This window comes from Gavia stellata, chromosome 6 (genome assembly GCF_030936135.1).
Source record: "Gavia stellata isolate bGavSte3 chromosome 6, bGavSte3.hap2, whole genome shotgun sequence".
Classification (NCBI taxonomy): domain Eukaryota; kingdom Metazoa; phylum Chordata; class Aves; order Gaviiformes; family Gaviidae; genus Gavia; species Gavia stellata.
In genome coordinates, this window is record NC_082599.1 from 61,637,709 (window position 1) to 61,651,792 (window position 14,084).

The following is a 14,084-nucleotide window of genomic DNA, read 5'->3' on the forward strand; positions in this document are numbered from 1 at the left end:
GTGGTTTTGTACTCGGGTTTACTTCTTTGGATTTGTTGCAATTCACTCTCCGAGGGCGTCTCTCTGGTTTTGAAAAGGCTCATTAATTTCACCGGCTGAGAAAACAGCCCGGCACAGACAATTAAGCGCAGTTCCTAAGGTACTTTTACAGATAGCCAAGCAGTGGTCAGAAGTGATCAAGGTTTTGTGAGGGGAAGGATGTCGCAGAATGTGTTAGTTTTTGCATTTACAGAAGCGGGCCTGCCATCGCTGTTACTCATTGCCAGCTTCAGGGAACCTGCTTCACTGAGTAACTTTGCCGGCTCCAAAGCTAAGGCAAAGACAAATAATGCCATAGACCATTAACAGGAAGCAATAGAGCTGTGTCTGGGAAAGGGGGTCATACAAATTATAAAAATCATAGGGAAACACTATAGATACAACTTGCAAATGATTCCTATATAGTCACGTCTCGTGGATTTTACAGCGTACCTCAAGTGTAATCAATAATTAGCTTCCGATAGGTTGCTAATCACCATTGGCAAAATTTCTACTAACGTACTAGTGAGTTATTCACCAACTAACTATGTATTCAAAGACATTAGTTATCTTTTATTTGTGGCAACGTAAATCACATGGTATCTGCATCTTCTCCTTGAGTAGCACACAGTGATGGACATTCATGAAAAGTCAATGAAAGGGAGTATCACATCTGTTCGCCCTTTGGAAACGCTGTTTCTCTGAATCACAGAATCATTAAGGTTGGAAAAGACCTGTAAGATCACCAAGTCCAACCATCACCCCAACCCCACCATGCCCACTGAACCATGTCCCGCAGTGCCACGTCCACACGTTCCTTGAACACCTCCAGGGATGGTGACTCCACCACCTCCCTGGGCAGCCTGTTCCAATGCTTCACCACTAAAGGCTGATGTTTCTCTTTCCAACCTTATCATTTACATACAAAGCCATGCCAGGCAGTCTCAGAAAATCCTTCCTGTAGCTGGGACAGCCCTGCTCTATTATCTGAAGTCTGTGAGTAATGCTGTGACCATCCTGAAAATCCCAGGTGAAAGGGTCTAATGGTTTTTCTCTGAACCCTTGTTGAGTTACCCAGCTGGCAGAAGCAGATGCTGGTTAGAGGTATAGCACTCTGTCTCCTGCCTGGTGTGCTGTCTTGAATCATGCCCTAAACGTTCCAACGCAGGCGGCTAAAATTTCAGTTTTAGTTTTGTCTGAAAAATATTTATAGCCAAGCTAAAATACCAGCAGTCTGTTTGAAAAGAGGAGTCAAAGCAATCATTGAGGAAGAGGAGAGCACTTTTGTCAGTCTTACAATTTCAGGAAAACTCAGATGAAAGCCTGAAGGTTCAAGAATCCTCTCAATAAGCAAACACAGGAGCATCCTTTGGAAAATACGACTTATGATGTAAAAACTCTTGCAAATGTCAGAAATATCTAGAGCAATTATCTACACTATACACCCGTGGCATTACTTACTGTGCGTTGCAGATGGATTTAACAGCTCAAAAGGTTGATCAGTTAATTTCTTTGACTCATGATCGAATAGGCAGCAGTTGAGCAACCTGAGATTCGTTCTAACTTGCATGACAGTAGCTGCAAGAAAAGTGGCGAAGGCTGTCGCGTCTCTTTTCGTATTTTGTTGTTTTGTGTAGCATAAACAGATGCGATTTTAAACTCCCTGCGTTGCAGTCCTGTCACCAAGGAGGAACAGGAAAATAAATTTTCTATTGCTCTGCTGCTTGAACAGGCAGTATTTTTTGACTTGGCGTACGACATCTTCCTTTACTGTTAACCAGCATAGCTTTGTTACATGAAGCAGATGATCTGCCCTCTATGCTAAAATAAATTACTAAGCTCCACATCTTTCCACCACCGACCGACGAGTTTTGTCTGCTTTATGTCTTTCCTGTGACCGATTGGATTTATTTTCCCCCCCAGCGTGGTGTGAACTTTATTCAATTTAGCACAGAGAACACAACACAGATTCATGATGGCTTTTTTGCTTTGTATAAATGAAATACATAGTAATGACATGTGCTTGCCTTTTGACTTTATTGGTGAATCACTTTTACCTGTGAATCGTTGTTAGCAACTAGCACGTTTCACATGTGTAACTGCTCATATACACTCTTGAGGTGCTTTCGATCATGTCTTAGTAATACTTTCATCTAACTTTTTAGAGTGAAGCAATTTGATGTATATAATCCATGTATTACTGGGATTTTTGATAGCAGGTTGTTGCCCTGATTAAAAGATGTCCTCTTGGCATCATCATGTGAACAATAACAAAAGAAAAAGAAGGCTACAGAAGGAAGAAAGTAAACTGAGTGAACCAATAGGTTTAAAATTACTGCACTTAATTCATTTTAATTTATTATTTCCATTCAAATTAAAGTTCCATCTATATTTGTAGGAAACTTCCTTCTCTGCGAATTTGATTTAATCACTCTGGTTAGGTCTACGTGAACCTGCCACGCTGTTCTCAGATTCTCCCTTTTTTTTCTCCAAACGTGTAAAATTTGTGTTTTCCACAGAGCACTTATGGCCCGATAGATCTATCCATATGGCTAGCAGCTCCCTAGGATTTTTTTGCATCTGACTCTTCTAAAAATACCCAGTCCGCTTTGTCTCAAGAAGGTTTTTGTGGTCATTGTAAGTTGTCGGCTTTCTGGACTAATTCATTCTGAGGTTATTTTTACTTAAGTGACTATATGCTTACCGTGGAGCACTTATGGAGAGCTAGAGCTCTGACTCCTAGACTCTAAGTAGTAACAGAAGAAGAGAGCTTTACAGTTAATGCGGGGCATGTGAAAACTTTTCCAACTACTCGGAGAAACTCTCTCCTTTGCTAGCGCACAGCAAGCAAAAATGCATTTGACAAAATTGTCCTAATTTGAAATGCCCCAAGTTAGGCATCTGAGTCCAGAGCTGGGCACGCGCTGATGATTTCTGCTTTCAAAATGACGACTACCCGCAGCTACCGCTGCTGCCGTACCTAGGAGAGTCCAGGGCGGTCTTTGCTCTCAATGCCTGACAGCTCCTACCGAGGAACTTAACTAGAGATCTGAATGCATAACTTGGGCATTTTGGGGTTTCACACCTCGGATATACCTTAGCAGATCTGATGTACCAGGTAGACACACAGCCTTGCGATGGAAACTCTAGCTTGTCTCCGGACAGGAGCTGACCCGTGCCTGAGACTTGGCATCGCACAAGTTGTTGGACTACACGCGCCCCGCCGCTGGAAGTAGACTGCTTGTGTTACCACCCGGCAAACACGGACAGAGGAATGAGGCTTGCATTGCAGAGTGTGTTGCTCCGCGTCTTCAGGATTGTTTCTGCAGTTGCCGTGGAGCTGCTAGTGCATCGTCATCAGTGTGACAGCCGTGGCTTGGGCTGTCAGCGACGGTGGGATTAGTTACGATGCGCTCTAACGTCGTTCTCCTCTCTCCTTTTAGTTCCTCCAGAAATATGGAATCTGTAGAAGGGAGAAACCTCGGGCACTGGTATAAGATTTTCTGTTATTGATCTCCTAAAGATTGTTTTAGTCTTCACAGCTGCTAAAAACCTTCTCTACGTCTGTGTCAAGAAAGTGGCCACGCCATTCTGAATGTTGAGTTTCTCTTATAGAAGCTGTATTATTTCCTGGTAAAAATCACTAATATACTTTCCTGATGGACAGCTGAAGTGTGATAAGCAAAATGTGTTATAAGGGCGGTAGAAAAGGATGAAAAAGCAAATGTCTGATGGTTTTAACTGTAAGAAGAAAAAAAAACAAATAAGATTTGCTCACTTGTCTCAGGACAAAATGACTTGCAGATAGTAACGGAGCAAACACTACTACCAAGAGGCATGGTCCTGCCTGCCTGAAGGTAGAAAGCACAGACAGACATAGTGCTACGGCATTTATGATTTCTGTAAACGTGTTTTGAATGTCATTAGTATCTTCTTTCCCGTGCCATTTTAAGGACTGCAGTTGAATATAGTCAGGGGAACAACAGTCTGCTGCTGTTTCTGAGAATCCCAGATAAGCACCAGTGAATCCCTTACCAGAGTATTACACGAGATGCAAACACTGGGGTGTTTTCCCAGAATTTTAATCAGCGCTTGTTTGTTTTCTGCATACTTAAAGACGCTCACAAAGCTGCGGGTAGTCTGGCTGCTTTCAGAGTGCTCTGTTAGAAAATCCCTGCTCTTAACCTTATTTGCCAGCTGTGTTGCAGCAAAGAACCAACCTTTCCTAAAATAGTGAAGCAGATGAACAGTGAACAGGATAAGAGGTGATCCGGAGGGTCAAAAAGAAGTGTGAGAGTAAAATGCATTGACAAAATGATCTGGAATGAGAATGCTGCAATCCAGCTTCCTTGTAATGCTGGCCTGGAGCAAGTTCAGAGAAAAGGCAGAGCGAAAGACGTTGGGCTTGGGGTTTTTGTTTTCTTTTGTTGGGTTTTTAAAGTCTGTTTTAACAGACTGTACTGCATTTTTTGCCTTAATCAAAGGCTTACAGCAGAAGGTGAGATTACTTAAATATTCCACTCAGAAGTTCACTGTCTGAGAAGTGGTGTTCTGCTGTAAAAGTAATAATAAAAACGGGACGTGATTTGTGAGATGAAAGTGGGAGAGAATTCCTTTGTTTCTATTTTTGATATTGTGTATATACAATAGTAGGATCGAGAATCCTCAGTCCCAGTGCAGAATTTATATATCCTGCAACCGCTAGATTAAAAAAAAAAATAAAAAGCTATATATAAAATTATACATGATCTGAGAACTTCCAGTATGCCCTACTTGTGTGTATTGCAGTGTCCTTTGCGTGGTTAGGTTCTTGCCCAGCTATGAAGAACAGTAGCTATACGTCTTCCACCCGTTTTCATAGCATCACACAGTAGCTGACTTGGAAAGGGGCCTTTGGAGGCCATGTGGTCGACCTCCCGCCCCAAAGCAGGGCCAGCCGATGTACGTTGTTCCGATGTTCCCGATGTTCCCTTGGTCCAGCCAATGTACGTTGCCTCTTGCACTTTTTCGGAGCATGTTTGGCATGAGTCTGGCTCTGTCTTCTCTCTGTCTACTACTTAGGTGGCTGAAGACAGCTATGAGACCCTCCTTAGCCTTCTCTTCTTCCAGCTAAATAAACTGAATTCCCTCAGGTTCTTCTCATACGTCATATGCTTTAGAACGCTGATTGTTTTGGTGAGCCTTTGCTGAACTTGCTCCAGTTTGTCACTGTTTTTCTTGTACTGGGGAGCCCAGAAGTAGACACGCTACTCCATTTTTTTCAGTGACCTGAGTTGAAAAACTTCTGTTTGGCTCCAAGACAGCTGGAAAACTCCCCTGTATTTCCGACATACGAAGGGTGTATGCCATTGATACATTATCTGCCGATAAGATTTATAAACGCAAAGAGCAGTCAATGGTATGAGCTAAAAATGTTCTACCTACTACTTTGAAGATATAGTCAGGAAATTGCATGAAAATACGTGTTTGAGGAAAAGTCCCGTTGGTGGCAGGGCCACACTGCCCGAGTCAAACCGTATGCATTCCAAGTTTTCAAGTTGCAGGTTGTTCTCAGAAATGCATCTGTTATAAGACATTTGCATCGAGGAAAGACTAAATTCTCCCCTTTTCACAGGACTTCAAATCCTCGTAGGAGGATATAGCCATGCCCACACGCTCATCTTTCTCGGTCATGCCTTCTTGAATCTTTTGCTAGTGCGATATTCTGCCTCTTCTTTGCCATTCTTGCACCTTCGATGAATGAAGGCTGTCAGGCAGCTTCTGTAGCTCTCTGTACTTCTTTAAGAGCGTCTTTTCCAGCCAATCTAACGAAGACCTAAAACCAAAGTTGTTGACCGAGTTAATGCAATGTCCACAGTGAAAGGTTTGAGCAAAGAAAGAGCTAATGATCTCTTGAGATATGGTCCACCTGTAAACTTCTGCCTGTTCCCTTTTTAACTGTGTCTTAAAAAAGAATGAAGCAAAATGCTAAACTGGAGGGAATTTCAAGAAAGTTGCTCATTTTTGTTGTATCAAAAGGTTGATAGGGAGAATGAGTAAAATATATAGTACTTCTAGAGGAATTATTGCTAAATTAGGAAAATTTCTAAGTGGAGTACCAAACGTCCAAAAAGTATGGTTTAGGTGCTGGGAATGGTAGCTCAAAAGCTGATGATATCTACCATACTCAAGCCTGACAACTGCCTACTTGGTGTCCTTAGGAATACCTAAAGGATGGTTAGTATGTGAATATCCTTGTACAGTATCTTCTCTGCGGTTATTACAATACAGTGGTAAGTCTTCTGCCAGAAAGCCCTCAAAACAAAGGGTTCATACTGGGAATCTCTTCGTGGTGACTTTTGTTAAACTATCACTTACACAAGTGATTACACACTGGATACACTAGTCTCCTTTTAGATTGCAGCTGATGACCGTGCAGTACAGGGCCAGTGATGCTAGCTGGCTTCGGTCAGCCTTTCAGTGCGCAATAAAGCACATGCGCATACCTAGGCACCTTTCCACATTTGAAACATGTCCCACGTTTATAAGACAGCCATCTGCTAATAAAAAAAGGGCATCTCTTCATACGCAAGTCATTTTTGTGTTTCATAGTCACAGTCTAACTGACTAAACAGCGTATTGGTAGGTGAGTAGGGTATACCCTTGGTTTTCCAGAAGTGCCTATCTGCACACGTTAAACAGCATAGCAAACCACTACCGGAGATGCCCTTCAGAATATCAGCAGTGTCATTTACCCTGTCCCTCTAAATTCAGGTAGCCATGAGAACACACGTTAAACATATGCTTCTACTTTACTCATTCCTTGATCACTGAAGTAGTGATGTAAACTGCTCTAGGAAATTATAGTATTGCAAAGACCGGACAGCAAATCCTCAGTGCCATTTGTGGGTGTTTGTTAGAGCTTGAATAAAGTTTTTGGAGTGTGATTTACTCTGTCTTTTGTACCTAGGAACACTAGGGACCAAATCCTCTGGGCTTCTTTATTTTCCTGTTGCAGAAAAGATTAATTTTACAGGCTTAAATTCCCATACTGGGGTGGCATCGGGTCCTTCCGCATTTCCCGTGAACACTGCTTTACACAGTCCACATGCCAGGAGCATGAATGAGATTGGTAGAAATACGGAGGGTAGAATAAAGAATCACTCTTACTCTGATCTGTGAAAGCCTCTGAACTTGTGCTAGGGGTTTACTGGAGTCAGCAAGAGTTAAACACATGCTTAAGCGTTAACCAAAAAAATATTTGTCCTTGCTGAACTGGGAGCTCCATGGTAAAAGGAATAGCTTATACCCAACCCTTTGAGAATATTGCTCTGTGGTATAACACTTCTTGCTTTGAAGAAATAAGATGCAAGATACAACCTCGGTGCCTCACAGCCTCCTTTTAGGGCACGTATATAAGTGTATCTTTAAAGCAAAAGCTATCCTCTTCTGATTTTAATGGGCTTAGAAGTGGCTGAAGTAACAAAGTGAGGAAATCAGAAAAAGGCTGAACTTGTATTTGTTAACATTAGTTAATTAAAATGCTAATTTCCTCTTTATTTTTTCCTGTATTTTTCCAGAATTTATTTTAAGGTTAAAGAAATACAAATATTGCCTCTTTTATGAGTTTGTCACTAATATGCTTTTTTTATAGTCTACATTTGTATGTAGGAGGCACTTCCCAAAATGTTAAGTGTGTGTTTAAATACTGTCCGTTCAACAGATTCTTTATATCTCAGGTCAAAAAAAGATGAAATAGTCTTCATCTGCACATATACGATGTTTATCAAGATGCATTGCTTCTTGGTTAGAATAAGGCTTTGCTCTGACCAGGAGATGCTGTAAATGTCTGCAGGTACGTATGTCTGCCTGGGAATGTCATGATACCCTTGTAAATATTATTTTTCTGACCAACAGATATTTCCTGGACTGATTCTCTCAGACATTAAGCCTGCCAAAAGAATGAAGTTCAAGACAGTCTGCTACCTGCTCGTTCAGCTCATGCACTGTCGTAAGATGTTCAAAGCGGAGATCCCTTTCTCCAATGTCATGACCTGTGAGGATGACGATAAGGTAATACACGTGGGATCTGGGCATCGGTTCCAGGGCTGCACCAAGCAGACCTGCTCTGAGAACGTTATGGGGTGGCCTGACCAACTGACAAGAGGAGTTTCTGGCGTTCCTGCTGGAGCCGGAGCTCTCTAGCGCCCACACCCTCCTCCCAGTAAAGATAAAACCTAATTATAACAGGCCTCAAATTTGGAGCTTGTCCTATGTGGCTTCTATTAAGGGCTTCCTTCACAGGAATTAGAGTTTCTGAGGCTTTTTCTGCAATTACCAAGAGCTGTTCTTTTGCATCATGAGGCCATCACAGTCTGAAGCTGATGGCAGCAAATGCAAAATAACAGAATAATTCTGTATCTCTAGATGGTGCTCTAAAAAATGAAAGGCAACTGATCAGTCAAAAAAACCTCTTAGTCCCTAATACAAATCCTAAATACAAAAGAAGTCGCTGATACAAATACCGCTTTCCGAATGGCTTGTAATGCCATAACTCAGAATCACTTTACATACTAGTAGCCTGGTTTAATTCCTTTTCTGTGTGTGGATCTACCCACAAATTCATGGAGAAAAAACTTCGGAAGAGTTGCTTGTTCCATTTTGTTTGCCGGCAGGTGGCAATATTCCATAGGTCACCCCGCCAGCGCTCCGAAGCAGGGCATGTGTGCATTGGAATCAGTAATTCATCTTGCCTAATTGCTCCACCTTTTTTTTTTTTTTTTAAATAACGTATATTTATTCACAATTCAGTCTAAATATTATTTTCAGAAAGCATTCTAACTTTTCTGTTTGGGGTTTTACGTGTGCTTCTGTTTCTTCTGCGGGAAAAGGGGAGAAAAGTCTGTTAGCTCCTTTAAAACACATTTTCAGTGAAGACTCTCAGAAACTCCAGATTTGATTTTGAAATCGGCCATGTACAAAGCCTTCCAGTTGTGAATTAGTACTGTTCTTTGGGTGTTTAATAAAAAGAACCCACACATTCTTTGAAGCATATGCAATACTTTAAAATGTGTCTTGTGTAGATATATGTATAAATATGGTAGTAGACGCAGAAAATCCCGATATGGCTTTGCTAGGGATCTGATGAAAATTCTCTCGTGTCAGAACATTTGCAGTGAAGTTCTACAATGCTATCATTAACTGAAGAGGTCGTCCTGAGCTTTTGTACCTAATACGTAACATTTATGGTGGAGCGTGAGATATGATTTTAATACAAATACACTGGGTTGCAATGCAGGGTTTCTTCAGCGATGTCCCCCCTCAAATCATGTAAAACAAGCTATGGCTGTAAAGGCTTTGAAGCCAGCACGTTACTGTAGCATGCATTTATGTATTTAATTTCTGAGAAATACGGATGCTGGATCTTGATCACGTATAAGGCATAATGTAAGTCTACTGTATGAAATAATAATAGGGATAAAAACAAGAGACCTGGTGGAAATATGTGAGCAACAGCTATTTTGATTAAGCACAGTAACTTCAACCCTGTTTCAAAACGGCAGAAGAGATAATATAATTTATTCCATATATCAGAATAGCTCCCATCGTCTACCCTCATTCCAGATTTTAAAGCAAAGACGCATTCTGATTTTTTTTTTAAATGCTGTTTTGCTCGCCCTTATTATTATGCTATAGGCTTAAATTTGGATTATAAAACATCTCCAAAGATGTACTTTCTGCTGCACCTTGAGCCATACATATTGTAAGTAATTGTTATTTATCTTTATGAAGAGCAAGATTGTATATTGCCGACAATATTCCTGAAAGCGCTCAGTTGCCCTAGCAACTTGTGGGACAAACCTCTTCTGCAAGCGGACGACCTTATCTCTGTTCAGAAACATCTAGAACAGTTGTCTGGCTGGCAATTTAAGATTTCTGTTATGGCTAACAGAACCCAGAAGATGGGATTTGAAAGCTCTAATCCATGTATGTCCACAAGATTATTTTTCATGTTGAAACAATTAATTCTTACACCACAGACAACTTAACAAGTACCGGAATCTGATTGTTTGAAGCAAAATGTTTCAGGTAGCCTCATAATTGTTTAATGCTGGTACAGTCTGCTCGTTACATACAAAGCCAGCAAAACAGGACTTGGAAAGCTATTTTATCTTCGCCGAGGTGCAGTCTTCTTTAGGACCAGAAAACTAAGACCTCAGTCAGCGGTTAACCCTTCCCACTGAGTGTTCATAAGTATGTCGGGTGTAACATGCATGTAACAGAAGCTATTTGCACCTCGAATGCTGTGTTCAGTTTTGGGCCCCTCACTCCAAGAAGGACATGGAGGTGCTGGAGCGTGTCCAGAGAAGGGCGACGGAGCTGGTGAGGGGTCTGGAGCACAAGTCTGATGAGGAGCGGCTGAGGGAGCTGGGGTTGTTCAGTCTGGAGAAGAGGAGGCTGAGGGGAGACCTCATCGCTCTCTACAACTGCCTGAAAGGGGGTTGTGGTGAGGTGGGTGTTGGTCTCTTCTCCCAAGTAATGAGTGATAGGACAAGAGGAAATGGCCTCAAGTTGCGCCAGGGGAGGTTCAGGCTGGATATGAGGAAAAATGTCTTTCCTGAGAGAGTGGTGAAGCATTGGAAGAGGCTGCCCAGGGAGGTGGTGGAGTCCCCATCCCTGGAGGTGTTCAAGGAACGTGTGGACGTGGCACTGCGGGACATGGTTTAGTGGGCATGGTGGGGTTGGGGTGATGGTTGGACTTGATGATCTTACAGGTCTTTTCCAACCTTAGTGATTCTGTAATTCTGTATAAGCTAATGAACTGCTGTAGTCTGCTGTTTGTTCACTGATGAGGATCTCACGAGAACTACTTCTTGTGGAATAAGATGGGAAACTACCAGTCCTGCAGAATTACTTAAAGAGTGATCACCACCTCTTTTTACCAGCTGGTTTAAAAGGCTATTTTGTAGTACAGCCTTTAAAGAGTGGGCCATTAAGTACTGACTGCTCTGAAGAGAGCACTTTGGTGTGCTTTTGTACCAGCTTGCTGACAGACTCTACTGATTATGTCCCGAGCCAGCACTCTCCTTATCTCTGAGCAGACTTGTCATTTCCTAATGGGTCGAATTGTCTTCCCAAATTCTGCGGATGGTAGACTGAAAAGTATTCCTTTAACTGTATAAAAATAGTACAACTTGCCTGAGCTTGGTTGTCGAAACTCTTCTGGGAGGTAAAGCTTGACCCCTTTTGAGGTGAAAAGGATATTTGATTGATGACTCTTTCTCACGGCTCAGTGTGCTAACCGTTAGGCGGATGGTTTCTCGTCTATAAGATTGGCCTACCGTCTTTCTCACGCTGTGTTTAAAAAATGCTGCATCTACAAGAGTATTTTGTGAAGGCCCTGACCCTTTCAGTGTGCTGGGGCAGGGGCAGTCGTACCAGCGCAGGTCTAGCTGGATGGTTTAGATTTTGGTGCCCTCAACTGAAGGTTACCCCCAATGTGGCTGAGACGCTGCTGTGCACTAATTTTTCTTGTCTAAAATCCCTTTCGGATACGCTCTGTGATCAATGTTTTGCACTGAAAAGGGCTATCATGGAGGAGTTAACCCCAGTGAGGCACAGGTTAGCTGTGATAATTTATTGGACTGCTCCATTGGGATCTGCAAGTCCACTTAAGGCGTACCCAAGAGGTCTTAACAAGGGAGACGTTTGGGTGAGTTAAAGATAGGAACACCTGAGATTTCAGACCCTCTGAAGTCACATATGGTCATTGTGCAAGAGGTTAAGGAAAATTATCTTTAAAAAATATATATTGTAACCTGGTTTTGGACAGTAGGACTTCTCTTGTCTCATGAAGAGCCTGGTTATCTTGTCTTCAGGATGTCCAGAGCTCTGTGTCTTCCATCAAGAAAAAAATTCTTTTTCTAGGTAAAGTCACAGTGATTGGGATCAAACTGATTATTTTCTCAGCGGCAGAGAAGTGTCAGGGCAGTATGCGAAGAGAATTTCCGCGGATGAGGATTGAAATCCTGGAATGCAGTGGGGCTTTTCTCATTGATTGTGATGAGATCGGGATTTCAGCTAAGGAGTTTTTAAAAGATAACCATCACATGGAAATAAGATCTCTGTCTTTTGTAGTTGCTCTGCTTCATGAATTCCTCATCCTGGCTGTGAGCTTGAGATAATATGAACAGCAATGAAAAATGTCAATGTTAATAAAATCTCTGCTTCTTTCTTCATCTGTGCTACAGAGGAGAGCATTAAGGACGGCCTCTGAAAAACTCAGGAATCGTTCCTCTTTTTCTACCAATGTTGTATACAACACTCCAGGAACTCGAGTAAACCGATACATCAGCCGTTTGATAGAGGCCCGGCAAACTGAGTCTGAGATGGCTGACTTGAACTTCCTTACCCTGAAGTATAAGCAAATTGAGCGTGAAAATAAAGTAAGGGGGTTTTAAATTATTTTTACTGATTTCACTGACCATGAGCCAACTAGCGTTGGGGTTTGTGTGGTTTTAGACAATATTGAAATTCTACTCACTATCTTTAAATAATCCTCTGGACTGTCTCTGGGTTAAGAGGGAGGCGTTATCTCCACCTTTCGTGGAAGCACTGGGAGGGGATAAAAAGAAAGATCAGTATCTTTCTACTCATCAAGATCCTCCCCCATGAAGTTACACAGCCTGTGTTTCGACCTTCCTTTCGGTTCTCCAAACTGCCTGACCTGCGTCACCGGTTTGATGCTGTCCGGTGGCAACGCGGATGCCTCCTGACTCATCTGCTCTGGAGAAGCGTTAACGACAGGAGGATGCTTCCTCTGCATACGTAGCCTGTTAAGTATTGATCCCATCAATCCCAGGAGATACTAAAAAATCTTCAACGTCTGGGCAAGGTTGTGATCTTATGCCAGTGTGACTGCGCTGAAAGCAGTGGACTTACTCCAGAGTTACAAGCATGCATATAAGTGAACAAAGTAGAGCTGTTTGTCCCAACCTTGTATGGGTTTTGTTTGTAAATACAAATTGGTTTAATTGAAAAAAAATAAAAGCCTTGGGCTTATGTGTTTGAAAAAGCAAAAGTGATATGATTTTGGATTAATTGGCAGTAACGTTTATTCTTTCACCGTAAGTCACTTCATAGTCTAAGATTCCATGTCACTACTATTCTGAGTCAGAAGGCCGTGTACCACCTTGGCCTCCGTTTTGTAAGGTCTTGAGCGTTGACTTTGATTTCAGGTTGCCACAGTGGTTGATTCTTTAATTGTAATTGTTTTCTTTCAAAATAAGAAAGTCTTTTGGTCTAAATGAGATTGAAATTTGGATCTTTCTGAGAAAACACTTGTGCATTTCCATCCCCAAAAAGTGGTGTTTTCCATCCCTGAAAAGCCTTTTTTTGGGACGAAGAAGCAGAGAGGAGGGAGTGCCACCTCCTTCCAGTTCAAAATGGCTGAATCCTTTTTTCTCTGAAAGATAAACTTACATCTGAGCCTAACCCAGATTTGACTAGTGACAGGGTGAAAACTAAGCAGCTAGGCCAACAGGAGCAGCCGAAACAGAAGGCTGTCAAGGAAAACGTTGTGTAGACTTGCCTCATCTTTTTTTGCGTGCGAATTAAGCAGGGATTATTTGTATGTTCATAAAGTGGGGAGGGGGGCTTGTTTTATTTTAGGCTACAGTTCTTTCTTACTGAGAATGGACAAGCGTGGGTGACTGGGTGTGTATAAAATGCTCACTGTCTTCATTTCTTCCTTTTTTTAACAGTACCACCAGCTTCAGGATGAGTACTTCACCAGTGCTGTAGTTCTCTCACTAATTCTAGCTGCCTTATTTGGCCTTGTCTACCTTCTGATAATACCACAGTAAGTTTCTGGCTTTTGCCATTATAATTCAAAGTGGAACATCTTCAAGCAGCCTCCACGGGTCAAAACATTAATGTCTTTGGAATGGGAATTAGCACCCAGGTCGGTATCTTCTCAAACAGGAGATTGCCCATTGGTATACCCTCAGTCTAACTGTTATCTCTTCCATTTGTCCAAAGGAGCCACAGTTTGCAATCTTATTTAAAACAATTTCTTCCCTGTTCAT

At 42.0% G+C, this 14,084-nt stretch overlaps 1 protein-coding gene across 1 annotated transcript in view; it reads left to right on the top strand.

Annotated features, from left to right (window-relative positions):
* Positions 1-14,084, top strand: part of ADCY1 (adenylate cyclase 1) — a 155,496-nt gene that overhangs the window by 111,411 nt on the left and 30,001 nt on the right. Inside the window, exons 8-10 of the mRNA XM_059818953.1 lie at positions 7,915-8,070; positions 12,249-12,443; positions 13,761-13,858. Of these exons, the coding sequence (XP_059674936.1) occupies positions 7,915-8,070; positions 12,249-12,443; positions 13,761-13,858 (449 nt within the window). The remainder of the gene's footprint in view (positions 1-7,914; positions 8,071-12,248; positions 12,444-13,760; positions 13,859-14,084) is intronic.